General features: G+C 43.4%; 1 protein-coding gene across 1 annotated transcript in view; it reads left to right on the top strand.

Annotated features, from left to right (window-relative positions):
* RPS6KA6 (ribosomal protein S6 kinase A6) overlaps positions 1–21,835 on the top strand; it is a 905,586-nt gene that overhangs the window by 226,557 nt on the left and 657,194 nt on the right. The window contains exon 3 of the mRNA XM_069612921.1: positions 2,256–2,372. Within this exon, the coding sequence (XP_069469022.1) occupies positions 2,256–2,372 (117 nt within the window). The remainder of the gene's footprint in view (positions 1–2,255; positions 2,373–21,835) is intronic.

Here is a 21,835-nt window from a genome sequence, read left to right as displayed (position 1 = left end):
CTACGGTGTCGGAGGAACCAAGAACCGGGTGGCCTGGAGGGAACAGACCCGCACTGGGAGCAGGAAACTGGTACCATGAGCGAGAAGCGCAGGACCAGAGCCGGCGGGCAGACGCACCCTTGCAGCCCGGGGAGTGACCCGCAAAGATAAAGTGCTAGAAGCTGGTTCTGGTGGGGGCTTGGAAAGCAGGGTCTTGGAACCACATACAGAAATTGGGTATCTTCCTTGTGACGGTGCTTGCTGAGAGTGGGAGCTAAGATGTTCAGTAAGAAACTGAAGCAGGGTCTGGGACCCACATTTTAAAAAGAGGTATCTTCTGACAGTACTTGGCAAGAGAGGGAGCCAAGTTGGTTTGTAACGAAACAGAAGAGAAATCGGGGTCTGCACCCACATGCAAAAACAAGGTATCTTCCTCAGTACTTGGCAAGATAGGGATCCAAGTTGGTCAAACCAAGGAGCCAGAGAGACCACGGTCGGGGACCCTACATAAATAAGATGTCTTCCTCTTTGCAATGCTTGGCAGAAGAGTGAGCCAAAGAGAGGAAGAAGAGGGTCTGAGATCCCTCTAGCCGTTGTGAACTGTATAAACGAAACCTGAAAATCGACCAAGTGAAGGGAGCCTTTCCCCCTAGTATTGTGAACTGCAAAGCAAGCCTAGGAAAGGGCAGGGGAAGTGAGACCTTCCCCCTGATATTGTGAACTGCAAAGTAAGTCTGAGAAAAGGCCTGGGGAAGGGAGACATTACCCCTGGTATTGTGAACTGCAAAATAAACCTGAGATTGTGGAAATACTGAGAGAAAGATACCTGGAGAAGGGAGGCATTCTCCAAAAACCGAGTAGTGAAGAAACTATTGCCAATAAGGAATGTTGGTCTTTGAGTTGGAACTTTAATCTGGAATGTCGTTTTGTGCCTTGGAAAGGGATTGAGACCCGGGGAAAGGGAGCCGTTCCCTCAGGTAAAGATCTCACCTAAGGATTGGAGCTGTGGTCCGTTCAGAAGAAGGGAGCCATTCCTCTGGACCAAGAACATGCATTACTACTTTAGTTTCATTATAGGTGTAAGGAAGAGAAGCAGGTCTTCTGACACTGGACAGGGAATCTTGATTTATCCTGAGTGAACCCATAGTATTTTAGTTGAGTCAGGTAAATCTCTCTTAGAGTTGTGGAAAAGTAGGTTTTCTCTTTTTGTTTATGGTACAATAAAGAATTATGCCAACAGCCATGTCCGGCTCGTCCTTCTGCACTATTACAGGATACAAAAGGGAACACTCAACCTAGTCTGATATGATTTTAAAGTAATCATAATTTTAAATTAAAAGTATGATTGTAGCATATAGGAATAGCGAAGGTATCGCAAAGGAAATAAGGTTCTGAATGGGAGAAATATGAACCCTCCCATTGGTTTCATCGCGCTCCCTGGAAATTGTCATATCCCCGCAATGGCTTCTTCATAGTATTTAAGGCGGGCATCGGTACGTTGCGACTGTCTTTGGCAGCCATCATCCAAATATTAAATTGCTTCCTTTTTGTCTTACATCCTAAAATGCTTTACAATCACAATTGTCACTTCTTGAGGATTTCCACAGTTGTGCTGTCAGAGTTCAGGCTGATTTTTGGTGTCTTGTAGATTTACTTGTCATCCGTAAGGCAGCAATCTAGTCTGCTATTTGTGTGCTTTGTGAGCACTGCTCTATGGATGTTTGATGTAGATCTTGCTCGGTTTTGCTGGAGTTACTTTTGGTTTTTAAATAGCATTTCTCCTAAGTCTTACTTGTTATGCTTTTTTGTTATGCTTTTAAAACCTGCATTTTGAAAGAAAGAGTGCTGTGTACTGGTAAGCACAAGTGAGCTATTGTGGTGACTCCTACTGGTAGAGCTTAGTCTACCTTACTCCACAGGTGCCCACCCGTCATAGTTGATTTCAGTTTATACTGCACACCAGGATCCTATATATTACAATGTTTTTTTAATCAACGTTTTGTGATGCAAAAATATTCTGGTATCTTAATCCTGCAGCCAGGGTGTATTATGACCCTGTAGGAGGGTACTAACAACTCGCGCTGGTAGTGATTTGTACTCCTTTCTACTTTTTTTTTGAGTGCCACACTTTAATTTTGTTGACCAACTACATTGGGTGTTTCTCCAAAAACTTAAGAAAATGTGTATTGTAATAACCTTTGCACATTGTTGTGTATGTTATAAAAATTGACAATATTCCCCTAATTAAGCTGGTGAGAATGGTTTGGTTTTCATAGGACGAAGGAAACATAGAAGAGATTCAAATTACTCACCACGTGAAAGAAGGTTGCGAGAAGGCAGACCCTGCACAATTCGAGCTCCTGAAGGTTCTTGGTCAAGGATCCTTTGGAAAGGTAAAACAGACATTTAATTTCCCCAGAATTCCTATTTTGTGAATCATTTTGAAAATTGGTGGCTGATGAAATTTGAGAAAATGTGAGTGGGAGAGACCTTGATCGCAGTGTTGAGATGCTTGTTTTCCTGGACTGAATGTTGGGGAAAGAGAAGTTCATTGAGAGTTTCCTCCCATGAACCTGATATAACTATGCAAAATTTCATATTTAAACCGTGTGACTTAATCGGGGCGTTCACTTGAGCGGAAATCTCTATTTTCATTCTAATCCGAGGGGTGTGTCCATTGAAATATGTCAAACGTTGGCACAAACATTGCTGTTTTTCTACTGTTTTATTGATGCACAACTACAAACTACTATTGCAGAAAATACTTGTGACTTTTCTTGTAGGAAATATGCACTTGCACTTTTAATGTTCTGTTCTCCACATTCAAAAATGTCATCAATGCTTTTGTAAATGTGCATTCTTGACTAGTTGAAGAGATTGTGGTGCTCTGGTGAGTCGGGGTGTGTATTGGATTAGTGTATGCTTTGAGAATGTCAAGTGGCTTGGATAATTCTGGGGGGCATTGTATTGTAACATGTGTTAGTCATTCACAGCCACTCCCTCTCCTCATTACTAAGGAGTGCTCATTTGGGGATCAAAAGAGCGCACACATTATACATTTCTTTTTTTAAACTGTGAGATGCAGTTAAGCAAATGAAAGACCATTGTTTGTTTTGATTCTCATTAAGAAAGTGTCAGAACTCAGGACTTATCCTATGTAATAAATGTGCATTGCATATTATCTAACATTGATTCTCCACAACCTTGGTGAGCCATTCCCCTTTGTAAGTCAAGTGTCTTGGTGCCTGCTATTCAAATATATTCAATACAGAGGTTTGTTCTGCATGCTATACACCCAGAAACGCATTTATTTCATGTGACAGACTGGAATTGAGGGCTGCAGTAGAAGCCCGTTGGAATCAACAAGATCAGACCAAAATCATAGGTTTTTCAACTTTGAGCTTTGAGTGCTTACACCAGGAGCATGTGTTTATAGCATGTTTGAGGTTTTTGGGACAGTTCATTAGTGTCTAGAATGTTGCAACACAACCTGACATTTATGCATCATTTGGCTACAGACACTGAATGAATTCTGGTGCAAATCTTCACTGCGGGCTCCCAAAATGTTGTCTTTTTTTTCTTTTTTTTCTTTCCACAAACTGTTGATTTTACAGCATAACAATAGTTACAAGATCACTTTTCCAAAAAGTTGTTCACGTACAAAGAGGTGAGGGGAAGCTAGGGGCTAAGGAAGGAAGGAGATAACTGGGGAACGGTGAATAGGTGGTTCACATATTCATAGAATAAGGATTGCAGTTAACCCAATCATTCATCCATAAAGTTCATTGAACCCCTCCCACATCTCTATGTAATCCTCAAACATGTTTCGCTGCAGATAGACCTTTTCCTTTGCTGAGAGTCACTAGACCATGTAGCTATTGTAAGGAAGGCATGGTATCAAACAGTGAGACAGATATAAGTGATCAGTTAAAGGGTGTTTTTTGAACTTCAACTGGGTTTGAAAAACGCCCATCTAATCCTAAATCTAAAGATGGGAGCAAGCTACCACCATCAAATAATAACGCAGCCTTAGTGGTGTCTTGTCAAAATAAAAGGGCCTATACTAATAAACCTATTGCCAATCCTTACCTATGAATACAAATAGTGTGCTAAATAATGTTATGCAAAAGAAAAGTGTTAAAGAAATCATTTGTCGGGATATTCAAGCCGTCTGCTTCCCTTCCCCATGTTTGTTGCATGGAACAAGGCGGCACACACTAGCTTAGTGCAGTGTCTGGCTTCTCTGGCACGAGGGTGCAGTTTAAAACTTCATCATGGCCTTCTGTGCCAAAGTCTCTTTGCCATTCAAAGTCTCTTCTTTCAGAGGGCTTGATGCAACAACAAACCATACATTTCCTTTCCTTTTAGAATTTTCCTAGGTACACTTTTCTCGGTGATTTACTGTCGGATCCCCCTCTGCCGGGATCAGATCCACTCCAACACAGTTTGTATTTCATCTATACATAATTTTCTTAGGATTTCCACGGATCCAATTTCTCGGGTGATTCACGGTTCACTCTGGATAGTCCTCTGCCGGGCTCAGATCCGTTCTAACTCAAAATCTTCAACTGGTCTCCCTCTTCAGGGCACGGACCAATGTATCTATTGTGACACAAACTTGCTTCAACACAAAGCTCTCAATTGATCTCCCTCTGCCGGGCTCGGACCAACTTTATCTACTTTGCCATCAACTTTCTTTACTCTATCAACATCGAAGACTTTCGATTGTGCACAGGATTTTGCTTGACCTGTTGTAGGACCACTTTGATTCACAATCCTTTGCCACTCTTTAACTTTTGTCTGTCAGCTGGACACCTTGCAGAGACCTTCGATTGAGCATGCACGCGGTGCCGGACAACTCTGTCCAAGGTATCGTATATCTTGGTTTCAAAATTCAATCACTCATCTGCAGTTCAACTTTACTCACGTTGATTATCACACGCATTTCATACAATGTTCGTTCCAGGGCTCGCCATACAATGTTGCTGCTTGCTACCTTGGCTTCAACACAGATCAGTCTTGTATCAGTCTCCCCAACTCACCGGCTGTGTTGATTTCACTGATGCTGCTTTGTTGTTCGAGCCAAGGACAGTACCACGGCAGCTGGTGATTCTCCCCGCCTGGATTATTAATGCAGGAGGGCCCGCATTCATCCTGGTTTCCTGGTCTTGCGCTTCCTATTCTCAAGGCTTCCTGAAAGTAACGAAAAGGTCAATGGAACTTCCCTCCTTGTAATACCCTTTGCTTTTGCCGTCTTTCTTCTCGTGTAAACTGTCATCTTGGTACTGCTGTTTCCTCGTGTGCTTTGCCTCGCTCAGAGTGTGCTCTTGTGCTCCGCCTTTTATCCGTGTGGGGAAGTGTAATAGAAGTTGGGTGTGATAGTATTTGCCTGATCTTGCCTGACCATTGTATTGGAACACGTCAGGTATACAGCTCCGATGTTAGTCCATTTTCTCTCATAGCGGGCTGTCTGTGAGAAAGTGTTTGTGTTGTGAAGGGGGGAGGCTGTGTTTCTAAGTATCCTACCTGATGGGATGGACCCGGAAGGGGATACCGTGTCTCAACCTCCGGTGTCCCACTCCCAATCCACAAAGACCCCTCACCCAGGTGATCCTCCTGCACGGATCCACCCCCAGGACCTGGATCGAAAAGCGATGGCCATGTCCTGGCCACCTTGATGACAGCTCCCCGGGGACTAGTGGGTAAGACACTTTCTGCTTTGGCACACCATCTTCATTTGAGGGCTGCACCCCATGTTTCCAAAGACTAAATATCTGCTTTTTAGACATTGTGAGTACTCTATAAATACATTAATGTTTTCATCCCTTGCATATTTGTTAACGGACCCGGTGTACATGGAATCGGTTATCCAGGAAACGGAAGGCATATAACCAAGTCTATCTGTGAAAGCACTTCTTCCCAAAATCTATTTACTTTGTCACAATAACAAAACATATGAATCAATGACCCAACTTCTTTCTTACAACTCCAACAGAACTTATCAGTGAGTCGTTTACATAACCACATTTTTGGGGAGAACAATAAAAATTATGAATAATCCTCTATTGCGTATAGCATAAATCCAGCTCCATTTTCCCGCACTTGCGACTGTTGCATATTAGTTTCCAGTCTGATTGGGTTACATTTTTCAGTTCTTCTTCCCATGTTAAACTTTGTTATGCATCCACTTCAGTGGTGACAAGGGATTTTTTAAATTGTAGCAGCCGAAGGAGATGACATTGTCGAAATGTGTGGCAGTGCAGGCAAATCATGTATTTTGCACTGAGAGAAAAGAGTAGCAAACAAATCTCCTGACTCATATTCTAATTTAAGAAATTCAAAGTCCAATAGAGTATTGCCATCAAGAATTTGTCGTAATCTTCATATTCCCACACTTTGCAAGGGCTTCAATAAAACAATAGTTATCAACACATATAGCCTTATGCCTCCATATACATGAAGCGCTGAATAATAGGTATTTTATTTTTCCTGAGTCAGTACTTCTCTTCCACTCTTGAATTGCATGTTTTATGGTGCGGTAGTGGTCATTGGCAAGTTTGTATCCATGTATAACAAACATTTGAGGGGAATTGGGTGAACGGAAGCTCTCTCGATATTCACCCAGTTGGGGTCAACTTTACCCGTAGTATCAATCCAGTAACTGAATGTATATAATGAATAGGCCTTGTGGTATAGGACTATATTTGGAAAACCAAATACATCCTTGTTGACTGGGCAGTCGAGAAGTTTTCACTGTATGGCCTTTTCCCCACAAGAAGTTGTACATTTCAGATATAATCCTAGTAGAGAGCCGCACAGGTAGCATATTAAAAAGGTATAATCATTTTGGAAGGAGGGTCATCTTAATAACTCCTATTTTACCCCCACAGTGTCGGGTTTAAACTTTTCCATTTCTTGCCCAAAAGTTTTATTTCAGACCATGTCATCAATATATTTTTAGTCAATATTTATTGAGCATCTCCAGCTATTTCAATACCCAAATCTGTATATCTCAGTTTTACCCAACTCATGCCAATTTCTTCAAATAGGTCTCTGATAGGATCTGGTTATAGGAAACATTTTGGTCTTTGAACTATTTAATTTAAATTCAGAGACACTCACAAATAATTCTTATACCTCCTAACAAAAGACTTAAACAATCTTTTGGGGTTTGACATTAGTATAAGGAGATCAGCCTACAGAAGGATCTCTGGTTCATAGGGTACAACCATAATACCTTTAATTTAATTACCATTATTAATCCCATTTGTTAACTGTTAAATAAAAAGGGGCGGTGGGAGTTGACATCCCGGTCTAGTCCCTCTTTTAGTATCGAATGCATCAGAGGTCACCCAATTCACAGTAATTTGTGCTGTAGCACGCTTAGAAAGCACATAAATAAAAGTTAAATTAGGACCACAACCAATCTTGCATAGTACTAGTCTAATGAAAATCCATTTGACTCCATCAAAAGCTTTTTCTGCATCACAGCTCACCGCTGCACAACGCTAGATTATTTGAATCAATTCTTTTATATTACCCAAACTATTACGTCGAGATATAAATCCAGTCTGATTCTTGTGAATTATAGCGGGCAAGAGTTTACTGAGCCGCCTGGTATAGATCTTAGCCAGTACTTTGAAATCTGAATTTTGCATAGATATTGGTCTATAATTTGCACAATTCCTGTGGTCTTTTCCTGGTTATGGAATTACTGTAATCAGTGCTGACTGCATAGTGGGTGTAAGAGCTCCTTGCTCAATAATAGTCTTGAACAGTTGTGTTAACACAGAAGACAGTTCTTGACAAAAACATTTATAAAATTCAATTTGCAAACCATCTGCACCTGATCTTTTCCCTGAACTAGATATTTTGCTTCACAAACATCATCAGCGACTGCACTTCTAATCTATTTTCCCTATTAAATCCAGTACTGGTAAGTCAATTTTCCCTAAATAACTCATCACTTGTTCCTTCTGTAAAGTAGAGCCTTTAATAAACCTTTTTTGAAGGCTTTACAGATGTCTTTGTTTTTCCTCAACATAACCTTGTCTTCACTTTCAATTAACAGTACCTCCATTTTTATCTTCATTTTAAAAAACAGAGCCAGTAAGGAACCTGCTTTCTCGCCATATTCCCAGTAAGCCTGTCTTCAATAAAATAGCATCTGCTCTGCCTGCATACTCTGCTGGTGATTTAAGGAATGTCCTCGCCCTGTCCTATTTTTCTCTGTTGACTGTACTTGGGGTGTCTTTAATTTCTGCTTCCCTTTTATTCAGTGCTCATAATGCAGAATAACTGAACAATCTACTAAGTCATTATTTGTGCTTAAGCAAGAAATGATTCCTCTTGTATGTGTTTCACAAATAATTGTTGGTTAGCCAAAAGTTATATATCCGTATATCATAGCTTCCTACCTCTTTGTCACCCCCTGTGAACTATCTAAAGACAGCTCTGTTTGCATGGCCAGAATTCACTATGCCGCCTCCGTCCGTTAATATCGCATTACTGAAAAGACTCTTAGAAGTTAAAAACAAATCCATCCAGAGGTTTTATGCACTTCTGAAAAAAAGGTGAATTGCCTTTCCTTTGGATAGATTTGCCTCCAAAAATAACTAAATCCCATGTTTCCCGAAGCAGCAATAAGCTTTTCCGTGCTTTATCATCTGAATATGAGCCTCCACCGCCTCATCTGTGTAGAATTCTATTAGGAGCTGTATTTAAATCTCCACTCAGGATTGCCTCCACATCACCCATTTCATGCAAAACTCCTGGAATATATTTGGGTCGTATATATTAAATAATAACGGTTTTCTATTTTCAACTGTGAATCTTACAGCCACTTAACTGCCTTATGTTATGCACATTTATAAAGTGTACATGCCCCCAACGCGCCAAGAGAATCTTGTTGCCAGGATACTCGAAGCAGAGCTAAAAGCCACTATTCTCCCCACTAAAATAGAAATGTTTTCAATCACCGCCTGAATTCATAATAGTTCTGCGTACGTCTGTTATGATTCCTGCCCCTCATGTCCTCAGCCCTCCAAGATGGCTGGAGCCAGGCCACGATCACCTACATGGCCCTCAAGGGCCTCTCCATCACTCCAAAGACCCACATGGAGTCAGACTTGGCGCTTGTGGCACCAGACTCACTCACTCCCATAGGATAACATTGGGGATTGGACTTGTAGTGCATTGATGGAGACAAGATGGATGCCCCCACATATTTCAGTTCCCAGAACTGCTTGTGCAGTCTAGTCTTTTGGGTGTGGTTCAGCCCAGAGACGCCTGGGATACCCAGAGACTATTTAATCCACGCCCAGGCTGAGAAACATGCTTTGCGTTTTCTGCACCTGCAGCGTGACACTCACCGTGTTCGGACCGGTCTCCAGTAGGCCTGCATCTTCTGCACTCAGCTCCTGCAAGAACAAGAACACTGTTAGGAACAGCCTTACCTTGCGGCGCTTCTGCCCATCATTCATCGCTCCTTCTGTTCTGCGGGCATCTTCGGCGGTGTCATTCCCATCCCGGCATGCCGCTTCCTAAGGAAAAGGGAAAAGAACAGAAAAAAGGCATTAGTAAGCATTCAGCAAATCTTCGCTTATTTTTAAAGACTGTACGAGCTTCAAACGCTTACCTGAATCCCAGCCGCTCTGGGGGACTACTCTGTCTCCGGAACTTCTCATCCATCTGCAATAGGGAAAAGGCACTCCAGGTTAGCGTGGAAACATCTACAGGCGCTGCATACCGCGCTTACTCACCGCATTTCTTCTTCATAACCGGCATCCACGCTGAAAACGTCGCCGCACCTAAAAGACACAGAAAAATAACTCAGTTCAATACAAATACGAAAGGGTCGCATCGCGCATCACGCTCTCACTCACCTTCAGTGCTACTCATCTCAGCAGCACGTCACCATCCCCGGACGCCGGCCATCATCTAAGGAAGGAAAGGAACAAAGTTGGAGAACTGTTCAAAAGACTCATTATACTTACCTGTCGGACACTTGCCAGTGAAGTAACTAGGCAGCAACGAGCCCGCAACAATCAATGCGCCCCTGCGCTGAAAGCAGGACGGAGAGAACACTTACCAAGAAAACAAGGTGAGCTGTGGATCAAAGGGAAGGGTTGGACCCTGGGGAAGAAGGGGTTCAAGCACAAAGAGACAATAGGGAGTTAAACTCTACCAATCCTGTGTTTCAGGCCCAGTCTCCAGTCGAGTAGACTTCAGGGAAGGGTTTGAGGTCATAAGAGGTCAGAACAGGCTGAGCGACGTCCCCGTGGATACCAGGTGAGCGTTAAAGTCTATGAGCAAGGGGAAAAGCACTCCATAGTTTGACAGCAGCAATAGACCATGCACGGCCACCATCCCTGGATAGCCGATATCTAGGTACCGTAATCAGACCAGCATTACCAGAGCGGAGAGTACACCCTGGAAGATGGCGAACAAACCTATCTTGTAGATCATCAGCACCTTGGTGATAGTAAGCCTGATGTACCAAGCAGAGGGACTTAAGCTTGATCCTCTTGGCCCCCAGGCAGCCACTGAATATACGGAAGAATTGGAGTGAGATGGGATCCATGGGGGAGGTGTTACTGGCAATCCGGGCCACCAGATTTTTCAAAAGCTGCAGTCTGCATATAAGTTAGAGGCCGAGCTAGAAACAATGCATTACATTGATCAATACGACTCCCAACTAGCGCAGCAACTACCAGAGTTTGCAGATGACTAGGCAGAAAAGGTAACACCTTGCAGATAATCTTTAAGTGAAAATAACCGGCTTTCCAAACAGCACTGACCTGTGTAGTCGTAGAGAGTGGCACAGACAGATAGACACCCACATTCTTAACCACCGTCAATGGAGTAGGAGAATCAACCAACACAAGTGGCCAGAGAGAAGTGGGCCAGAGAGCAGAATTGGAAGGAAACCCAACCACCACATCCTCCATCTTGTCCCCATTAAGCTTAAGCCAGTTGCTGTTAATATACCCGTTCACGGCTTCCAGACACTCACATAGGCACAACGACACTTCAGCTTGGTGAAGATCTAAACGTACAACAATCTGAGAGTGTCGACGGCGTAGGAATATCAACGGAGGCCATAGGAGTGGATGAGACCGACAAGAGGATGTATTAGATGGTAAATAGCATAGTGGACAAGCCGGAGCTTGGAGGAAGACCACAAAAAAGAACAATGGAGGAAGAAGAAAACTGGGGAGAGCAAGAGATTGGCCCCTATCAGTCAAAGAAGGATTAGAACCATGACAGTACTGGCCCAGAGAGAACCGCCGGGACAACCTGATGGAGTGGTCAACGGTGTCAAAAGCGGCCGATAAATCTAGTAGTATCAGGGCTCCCACTCCACCCTGGTCAACTAGCCTGGTAAGGTCGTCGACTACGGAGACCAGGTCACACTTGGTGCCACGCCCTGATTGGAACCCAAACGTAAAGGGGTCCAGGTAGCAAGAAGATTCAAGAAAGGAACAAAGGGATAACGGAGACTCCAGTAATTTCATAAGGAAAAGAGGACAGAAATTACCCTATATAGAATGATCATGTTTTTTTAGAAGGGGAATAATGGTGGCCTGTTTCAGTTCAGCTGGACTGGAGCCAGATTGACAGGACAAATTAACTGCCTGTGACGGCCAGGTGACTATTTTGGGCATAATGTCTTTAAGTATGCCCAGCGGGATAGGATCTGTGGGCGCAGTTCAGTCGTGTGACGGCATGTAATACTGCCTCTGATGAAAATATAGGGAAATGGGACCATGAGAGAAGTGCCGCTGATGCTTGTTCAGCTTACACTGTATTAGCAACATTCTGAGAAACCAGATGAATATTATTGTGTAAATTGCAATTTTAGTAAGAAGTCTGAGAGAGAATTACAGTGTTTGAGTAGGGGCAACTCTAGGAGAGGCTTGGGCAGTGGAAGGAAGCGATTTAGCTACAGCGAATAATTATCTGGGCTGGTTCAGAGCAGTCTCAACTTTATTAGTAAATAAGACCTGCTTTGCATCACATATCGCTACATGGTATTGTTTTGTAAGCTGGCGAAATGCCAATTTCTCATTGGATCCAAAAGCTAGACACCACTTGCGCTCTGCCTGCCTCAACTTAAGGCTTTAAGATCCTCAGAGAACCACGGCTGCAAAGGCAGGCTACGGGGTCAAGTTTAAGCGGTGCAGCACAGTCCGCTACATGGCTAAATGTCTGAGAAAGAATTGACAAGTCTACCGTTTGGATGCTGTTATATCTATCATTAATCAGAGACACCAATAAATTAAGCTCTGCTGAGCGCCAATTATGCCTCATTATGGCTTGGGTATGAGATTAGTCAGTGACACTGGAGAACCCATCAGGAAGGGCACTATGCAATGATCGCACCAAAGAACTTGAATAACAGAGGAGACTAAAATAAAAGACTCTGCTGAGAAAATGAGATCTAAAATATTGCTGAGTACATGAGTGAACTCCTCAGCAGACAGATTTACGCCTAAATCCAGGAAGGACTTAAAAAACTGAGCTGCTGCAGGAGAAGAATGCAAATTGAACTGGGTATTCAAATCATCTAACTCTACCAAATTAGAAAATGTGACTTGCAGCGTTGCCACAAGGTCTAAAAAGGAAATAAAAAAGCATGAATCTGTACCCGGAGGATGATAAACAATGTGATGTGTTGAAAAGGAAGCAAATCTAGCAAAACTCACTAAAAGAGCCACCATTTTAATGTTGTGGGACAAAGGAAATGCTTATAACGACAGAACTGAGGGCCAGATGAATCGCTAAGCCATGTTTCGGTTCAGCACAAAATATCGGGATTCTTGGTCTCTCCTGCTGATTTTTCTATTCTAAATCTGGTTCCCCTTCATGCCTCGCGGTCTAGTAGCACCATGATACCCCTGTGGTGAACGTGCGCTCTATAAATTAAATTAACATAGCATACTTTTCTAAATACTAAACCGTAAATCCTTCCTACACCGAATGCTAGCTCCCCATGAGTTGCTCCTATGACACACTTCTTTGTTATACATCTTGTTAAATATATATTCACTTCGAGACTCCTCAAAAAAACATCTTCTCTTCTTTTATTAATGAAATCTAGTATTTTTTTCCTATTAACAGACAATTTACACCTTTACCGTTCCAACAAAGTATCTTCCACAGTTTAACCATTATATAGAAAATGTTTTTTATTTTACAAAAGAATCTTATGTCTATTTATATCACCATTCCTCATATAACCAAATTAACTTACACCAAGTTACCATAACCAAGACATGCGAAAATGAGTGAAAGCTCAGGCTAGGAATCCTGCTGTAGTTTCAAGGATCTGGTAGAAAGGACCTACCTATTCAACACAAAGTAACAGGAGACAATAAGGAAAAGGAACTGTGAATAATATACCTGTTACGTTGAGATTGAATTATAATCATTGTAATAGGCATGTTCGTTAACGACAAGTTGGTTAACTATAAACCTGGGTAACTATGCTCTTCCTGTTAAAACGAGGTAAGCAGCAGCCCCTACCCAGTAATATAGAATGACTAGTTTGCAGTATCTTGTACCCTTGGCTTCACCAGTACGCAATGCAACAGACCAAGCCACTCAAACTAGGTCAACCAGTAGCATTCAGTACACTTCAGCTCTGTTTTTAACCGACAATATATCCTTTGATATTGTTTCTATGTATATAGGCTTTCTCGGTGCAGTTAAATTAATTAAACCTTGAAGAGGATAGTGTTGTTGATAAATGGCGTCTGGAATGCTGAACATTTTTTTTTCTTCTTCCTCCTACCCACTTTGCTGTTAACTTACAAGATGTTTATCTTTAACCAGATGATGGATTTTTACACTGGTACACTTTGTTTAGCAGTGCGCTCGGACCATAACTGTAATGGTGCGCTGTGGTGCTTGGATTACGTGCAGATGGACGTCCCACGGACCATGTACAAGCTTTTTCTCGTGTCTCATCTTGAGATTTTGCTTTGTTTTAAACTGAAGCCGGATCCGCGAAGAATAAAGAAACAAGCGGTAATACCACACTTCTGCCCTATTTCATGCGTTTCTTTGAGCACCGGTAAACTGATCAGTCATTTAATCATGCAGTCACTATGGATGCACTCCAATGCATGAAAAATTAAAAAGAAAGTGCCAATCTGTGCTCATAGCCTCAGATTCTGCATCGGTTAGGTGGGAGGGGTGAAGCTCCATCTTTAAACTGTTCAGCTTTCGCATGGTCTGAACAAGAATGAGTAGTCCACAGCTACTTTGTGAATATTGCTGGGTAGACCATGTAACACAAGAGTCTTTTTGCTTTGCCCAGTTGCTTCATCTCCGTAAAGGACTTCCTTTAATTTACTATATCTTTCCAGTTGTCGTTAAACAGCATGACCTTGCAATTATCTCCACAATTGATGTTGCCAACATCTCTTGCTTTCCTCATAAGCATTTCTTTAATAGGATATCAAGAGTTTAACAACAAATGCTCTTGGGGTTGATCCAATCTTGGTATATGCACCAACGTACGGTGTGCTCCATTTCCTGTAGTTTCCCTGGAGGAAAATCTAGAAGTCTTGGGAGAACTGTATGAAGAAAATCAATAGGTCTATCTTGTTTGACATCTTCTGGAAAGCCTGTGATTCTGATGTTGGATCTCCTTGAAATAATTTTCTTGCTTTAATTTTTAAGTGGCTTTTTCGAGTTGGAGAATTGTTTCCTCTAGTGATACAATCTTCGCTTCAGAGACTATTTACTCCAGTTCCTCTCTCCATTGTTTAACCTGCATATGATCCTTTTTCATTACCAGAACTGTCTGTTTGGTCTTCCCAATCGATAAAACCACTCCATCCATTATATCCATGAGGTAACCTTCAGTTGATTGGCCTTTTTCTCTATAGCGACGGAGGTCTTTCTTTTCTTCCCTTACCGTTTTTTGAGAGGTGGCTTTCTGCTAGATTTTCTGTGGTTTTGGTTCGTTTGCAGACCTACTTGTGTGCACCAGGCTGGGGGATGAGGGGGTTTGTCGAGCATCTCCACAGAAACTCTCCTTTTGTCTTATTTTTCTAGGCTCTTCAGGGAGCTGTTGGATATAACCCCTCAAGCAGCTGCCTTTGCTGCTGCCAGTTGTAGAATCATCGTCACTGAGTTTTCTGTTTCAGAATCTAGGTTTGCTTGTGCTGAAAGAATGTTCAACCCTAAAGTTGTTTATGCTTATCTTACTGTACTGAACCTCTTGGCTTCCTTTATTCCTTTTCATACAGCCATCTTCATGTTCCACTTTCTTTTGTGTTGACTGAGGTGGCAATAAGATCCTCATGAAGCGACTGACTGTACCACCTACAGTGAAGTCAACAATAGATTCAGATTGTGACCGAACCAATTGTGGCAAGAATCAGAGTGGAACTGCGTAATAGCAGAAACCTTAAAAAGAAACTCCTTCAAAAGAATGAACTGGCATGGTATTGACGTTCATACAGGCTGGCCGGTTGTTTAGAAGTGCGATAACATTTGCAAATTAGATTTGTCGTTGGTGTGAATACCAATGATCAAACTCACTTTAGTATTTCCCAAGTTGTAATCACATGTTGCATTATTATACCAACACTGTAACCAGTGTTTCCCAGGGGACCATAATGAGGACACGTGTGAAGTCTGGATAAGATTTGGGCCCTGGACACCAAGGACAAAGAAGGGGTGGGTAAGCGGTGGAGGCCGGTAGTTGCACCTTCAGTATTTTCTTCCTTCTTACTATTTAAAAGTGATGCGCAGGTCTTTGTTGATTTTCTTTGTTTATCGTGTGAACCCCATCTGATATCTTTTGGACTTTGAAAGCTAATAAAACTATCATCTCATAATATTTTCAGTTTGTCAAATAAAAGATATGAAAACCTTTATATTGGTTAAATACAGTACTGAAAGACGTAGGGAATTTTAGTGGCTCGCCAAATAAAACCCAATAATGTATTCTACCCTACCCATGAGGCAGAGATGGCCTCCAAGCCAAAGGCCATGAGACCAAAGGAGTACAGACTCCTAATAACAATATGGATATTTAAAGTTGATCATTCAGTGTATACAACTAGTTTTGGACAAGGTACCTCCTGCATGGCTCTTTGAAAGCACGCCCCCATTTAGGGTATTTGGTGGCTCAGCCTGGAGTGGGCTATCTGGCCTCTGAGGCCATCTGTTTTTCGTATTGCTCTCACCCCCTTGTGAGCTATTTTAGTGCCTCATTGCCCTCCTCCCGCTCCTCCGTCAGCCGCGTAGCTGGTTTTCAGCAGCTATATTCATCGGGGAGGCTGAGAAACTATGGTTCTGATGTCTTCGTGTGCTGGTCTTCCGCTTTTGTTCCTCCTGTCTGTAATAGACCGGGCTTCTGCGTTGGAGGTGCTGAACGCCGGCATGCATTGTCGGTAACGGCTCGGCATCCTGCTTGCTCAGCGAGCCTGACCTGCATGGTCTCTCCACCTTCCTGCACTCTGCAACATTCCTCGGGCTCTGGGTTTCCTCCACCCTCTCTGTGTGGCCTCCAGGATCAGACCTCTCCTTTGCGCTCCAGCACAGACTTACATTTTGCACCCTCAGGCTGGCTCTGGCCCCCCACCTACCCCACCTACTCTCTGCATGGATCTTAGCTCATGTGTCCCTTAAGGGAAGAGGAAACACCATTGGTTCTGCTCTTCAGGCATGGAGAGAGTGGTGTCAGAATTGAAGCCATTCACTTTTAATGGGCCCTGCAAATTCTTCTACTGTTCAATCCCCATATAACTAACAGACATTTGGGAGGGAGTTGTAGCAAAATCTTTACCTGGGTAGTCCTTGTCGCCTAAATGGGAATCACCCTGAGTGAGATCCTGCTTGCCCTGTCCCATATGGGGTGTTGAGCATTGCGGGGCCACCTCCCTAGTCCCAAAGGGGGTTGCTCCCCTTTGGGGAGAATGGACAAATTTGTCACTGCTCCAAAAATAAACACCCAAGAAAGAGGTGAGAAACCGCTGCCCTGGTCACCTCATTGATAGAAACCCCCAAAGATGAACCACCCACATGGGACCTGAACTCTCTCCTAGTAGTTTGTATTAATGCATGATCTGCAATGAAGAATACTGTTAACATTATATACCTGGTGGAGACAAAAAAACCAGCTGATCTAGCGTTCATAAACCTAGTTTACAGATGGCTTTGTATGTATCCTAGATACAACAAGCCTCTTCAAATCTAGAGTCTGGTTAAATAAAAATCCACAACTCAAAAAAGGCTTAGGCATTGCATGGATCTACTCTAGAAAACTGAAATGTACTCCTTGGTATCTGAAAGTTTTTCCTTTTTTCACCCAAATGTTAACTGGTATGCCGTCCTGATCGCATCTCCACCTCCAGGTCCCAACTCCAACTTTTCCTGTAATAGATAGATTAGATGGCCAACATAGATAACACAAATGACAAGACATTGATGATGGGTGATCTGAATAGGTGATAACAAGAGGCTGGCGCTTGACCTTCTAGACACCATGGCAGGGGTCGTAATTGAGAGGAACTGGGAGTTATTTAGCTCCTGCCTGTAGCTTAGAGGCACCTCATTAGCTTGACATAAACGGAAACCAAGAGCTACTTTTGGTGCCCAGGGCTAACTTTTGCCAAACAAACACACCTACGCGAATTTAGCTCTGTGCGTTTGGAAAATACATAAATAAACGTTAACACACATCAATACAACATATAAAGCTTAAAGGGCAATACCTACGAGACAAAATGATACGTTTGCTTCTTACATGGAAGTAAGATTTGCAGAACGCTATGTACAAGCTCCTCATTTCCCATTGGTAGCTACTGGTCAGTGTGGAATATGCAGGAGCTGCTTTTAGCGGTGGCTTATCCAATCTTAATTCTGAACCCTTTCTTGGAGAGGCTTTAATACAACCCCCCCCAAGCCCTTCCCATTTCCAGGTCTAAACCTTAGAGGTCTTGTTCACATACAATTCTATCACCTGCTCACCCCACCCTCAATGCCACAGTAATTAATTCATAAATTCTTGTCCTATTATGCCCTAAATGCCCTAACATGCACCACTCAACTGTCAGCCCCCAGGAAGGGAGCACCAGGAAACTGATCCCAATGTCCAGCCACAGTACTGTTGGATCCAAAAAGAAAGTAAACCCATAATCCTTCTCCAGCCCCTTTTACTTTCAACACGAAATACTCCACCCGGGTTAATAACCAATGGGAACTTCTAACCAACCTTTAATTGGAAACCACGTGATCTCTGGACTCCATCACTCGACTTGTTTTTAAATACCCAAAAATGGAAACTAAGGGAAAACAAAAATGGTTTGACCATTAGCTAGCACTTGTGAATACGGCACAAGTTGGAGGGAAAATGGGCTAAAACAACACCTCGCTAACCAATTAAAAGGCCTTCAATATTTCAGCAACTGAATCAGACCTTAGTCTCATTCATCCATGGATTAACCAGGGTAGCAACTAGAATAGAGAACCATTTACAATTTATAGGGAATTAATGCATCTAATTCAAACAATAATAGCCAATCAACCCAGTCAATTCCTAATGATGATATTGTAGATTTCTTCTTGGGTAAAGTCAACGACATCGGGAAATGTATCCCATATGCAAATACCCTAGCACTGGCCAATAATGAGAGCAACACTTCCTTCAGCTCTTTTCAATCTCTTACCTTGGAAGAGACACTGATTGTGCTAACCAGAATCTAACTCCGAAGCTCAGGCACAGCTGTCATCAGCAGCAAAAGTATAAAGGACACACTAGGTAGCCCCATAAATGCCTTGTGTGGCTCCACTTAACCAGAGGGCCTTGCTCAGACTACCATGACCCTCAGCCTAAAAAAGTGGGGTCTGGACCCCCCGCCCTCAAACCTGGCAAACTACTACTCAATCTTGCCCTTATCATTCAAAGCCAAATTTGGCTGCCAAGCAGTTACAAGTGTATTATTAGACAAACTCTCTCTTCCATGATAAGCAATCTGGCTTCAAACGAGGGAGAAGTAACAAGGCTGCGCTTCTGGTCAGAGTACCACAAGGTTCATCCCTTTGTGCCTTTTTGTAATGTGTACATGAGGCCTCTCGCAGATATCCTAGACCAGTTTGTGTTGGATTTCAACATCTACACTAATGGCTAAATTAGAATCCAGCTCTACACCATGGAACCACTACGAGGAACCAAAACGGTGCTTGTCTACATTCAAATCTGGATGTATGAAAGTCTGTTATGCCTAATCCTGGGTAAACACAATTCCTGGGATATGGCTAGCTAGAACCAATAACCATCCCAAGAATCTGTTCAAGTACCCAAAAAATCCTCCCAACTCATTATTGCAAGTTAGAGATGTGGGCGTGCCCTTCGACTGATCTTTTTCAACAAGCAGATACACTCAATAGTGAGTATCTACCATTACACCTTAGCTGCTCTACGTAGAGCACTCGCAGTATTCCTAATGAGACACAAAATCTATCTGGTATGGATATTTATCCTGTATTAGACTGTTGGAAGAGTTTACACCGATTGGCAATCCAGTGAAAAAAGTTTTTATATTCCTTTTCAATATCTGGCGAGCAACTTGGAAGTTTGGATCCAAATAACTTTCAGATTCTCTATACAAATACATACCTAGAAATCCCCTGAGATCTAGCACGGCAAACAAGCAGCACTCAGATTGCCTGTAGCTGGCCCACAGCTATTGAGCAAGGTATCACAAGATTGAAGATTACAGCCAGACCACCTGATGGTCAGTTTAAGAATGAAAACCTTGCTGTTTATCAACGAATTCCCTGTATCGAAACCTATCTCGGACAATTCTTACACTTAATGGTCATACCCTTATGCTAAATGTTTTGTCTACTGTGACGAGGCTCTCATGTGACTCTTGGGACAAATCCAATCTGTTTTGAGTTTTAATTACATAAATGATGTTCCAAAAAGAGGCAAGTGGGGCCCTCAGTCTAGGTGAAGTCCTGTACACATTTCCCTCAATCTTTGAAGGGAATCCAACCTCCCCAGCCCAGTCCTCCTACATCAACAGGTCATATTGCAGTGCTGATTTACTAAGGCTGGGATATTCCTACTGTATAGTCTATCCCTATCGTAGTGGGGGTCTAAAGGTTGCAGCCTTTTATCTGGCTTCCTCAGGTGGCTAGATATAAGTCATTTATAACACAGCTTTACACAAGTGTTTCTAGGCGCAACCTAGCGGGTAAACTGACCAGGAGGTGCCCTTATCCTCCAGATGGCCTATGCAGACAAGTCCAAAATGTTGACCTTGCAAGGGTGGGGGGGGGGGGTTGAAGAAGGTGTAGGGAGCCATCCAGAGCCAGTCCTACCCTTGAGGTGGACAGTGGCAACAGAGGATCCAAATTCTGCCCTCACCTCTGTGCTGAAATGTAAGCATGCATAACATGGTTAAGTCAGAGCATACCTCTTGCACAAGAGAACTGCCAGTCTCTCTTTTTCCATTATAGAGATTAATTTGACTTGTCTCAGACCCACAGCACACATCCAGAGAACTAGACCGTCCTGCAACGCACGAGAGAATCGCCCTAAAGGCACAGTGAGAGCAGCGCCAGCACACATTCGCACTGCTGATACTGGCAAGCCGCAGAACGAGCCGCAGAGGAGGCAGTGACGTCGATTCAACAGTGAGTTTGCACTGGAACAGGCCCCATACTCCCACCTCACCTTACCTCCCCATACCACTGGGTGGAGAAAAGAGAAGTGGAACCCATTTCCCTTTAGTCTTACCAGGAGACCTGGAGTCCCAGAAGACAAACATGGACACTCTGATTCCTGGGACATGGCAAGCCTGTGCGGAGTAAGTGGGTGGGATTAAGCCCTTTTTTCAAAGTTTTCCCACACACATACATAGCCCAGCCGCCAAAGACTGGGCAGATTGGTTAGGGAAAGGTGACCGATCCTCACAAGGGTAGAGGGAATTTAAACACAGGACAGTAAACAAGAAGTGTGTTTTTTGGGCGAGGTCTGAGGTGGAGGCGAAGATTGACCAAGAGACCAGAAGGAGGGAGCAGCAGCTTGTGGAGAAGATTTGTGGAGAAGGTGTGTGTGTGTGTGTGTGTGTGTGTGTGTGTGTGTGTGTGTGTGTGTGTGTGTGTGTGTGTGTGTGTGTGTGTGTGTGTGTGTGTGTGTGTGTGTGTGTGTGTGTGTGTGTGTGTGTGTGTGTGTGTGTGTGTGTGTGTGTGTGTGTGTGTGTGTGTGTGTGTGTGTGTGTGTGTGTGTGTGTGTGTGTGTGTGTGTGTGTGTGTGTGTGTGTGTGTGTGTGTGTGTGTGTGTGTGTGTGTGTGTGTGTGTGTGTTCTAACGAAGGGTAGCGTCTGGTTGCTAGGCATCTGAGTTCACTCTTCAACCAGTCCTTCCGCCGGCAGGTGGAAGCTGGCCCATATCTGGCAAGGCCTGTGACGATAAGGTCCTGTTTGCGCCTGAGAGCTACAGAACACAATTGGATCCAGGAGAGAGCAGGAGCTCTCTCCGCAGCGCCAGCTGACCTCCAGCCAACGTCATGCCACCCGCATGCTGCAGGAGCATCCGCAGGCGAGAGCGCACCCCAGGCATACTCATAGGAGGAAAGGTGAGCCTCTGCACCTGCCACATCAACGCGCTGCATAATTTCATCAAGATCACCCACAACAAGCCTCGCCACCATTTGCCCATTATTTCCCGGCCACTGCCTGGTTTCAAAATGGCTGCCCGCCCCTAACGAAGGGTAGTGTCAGGTTGCTAGGCAACTGAGTCCACTCTTCAACCAGTCCTTCTGCCTGCAGGCGGAAGCTGGCCCGTGTCCGGCAAGGCCTGTGACGATAAGGCCCTGTTTGCACCT

This window comes from Ambystoma mexicanum, chromosome 5p (genome assembly GCF_040938575.1).
Source record: "Ambystoma mexicanum isolate Mex_15411 chromosome 5p, UKY_AmexF1_1, whole genome shotgun sequence".
Taxonomy (NCBI): domain Eukaryota; kingdom Metazoa; phylum Chordata; class Amphibia; order Caudata; family Ambystomatidae; genus Ambystoma; species Ambystoma mexicanum.
The sequence above is the reverse complement of the archived record's forward strand: the minus strand, read 5'-3'. Positions and strand labels throughout refer to the sequence as shown.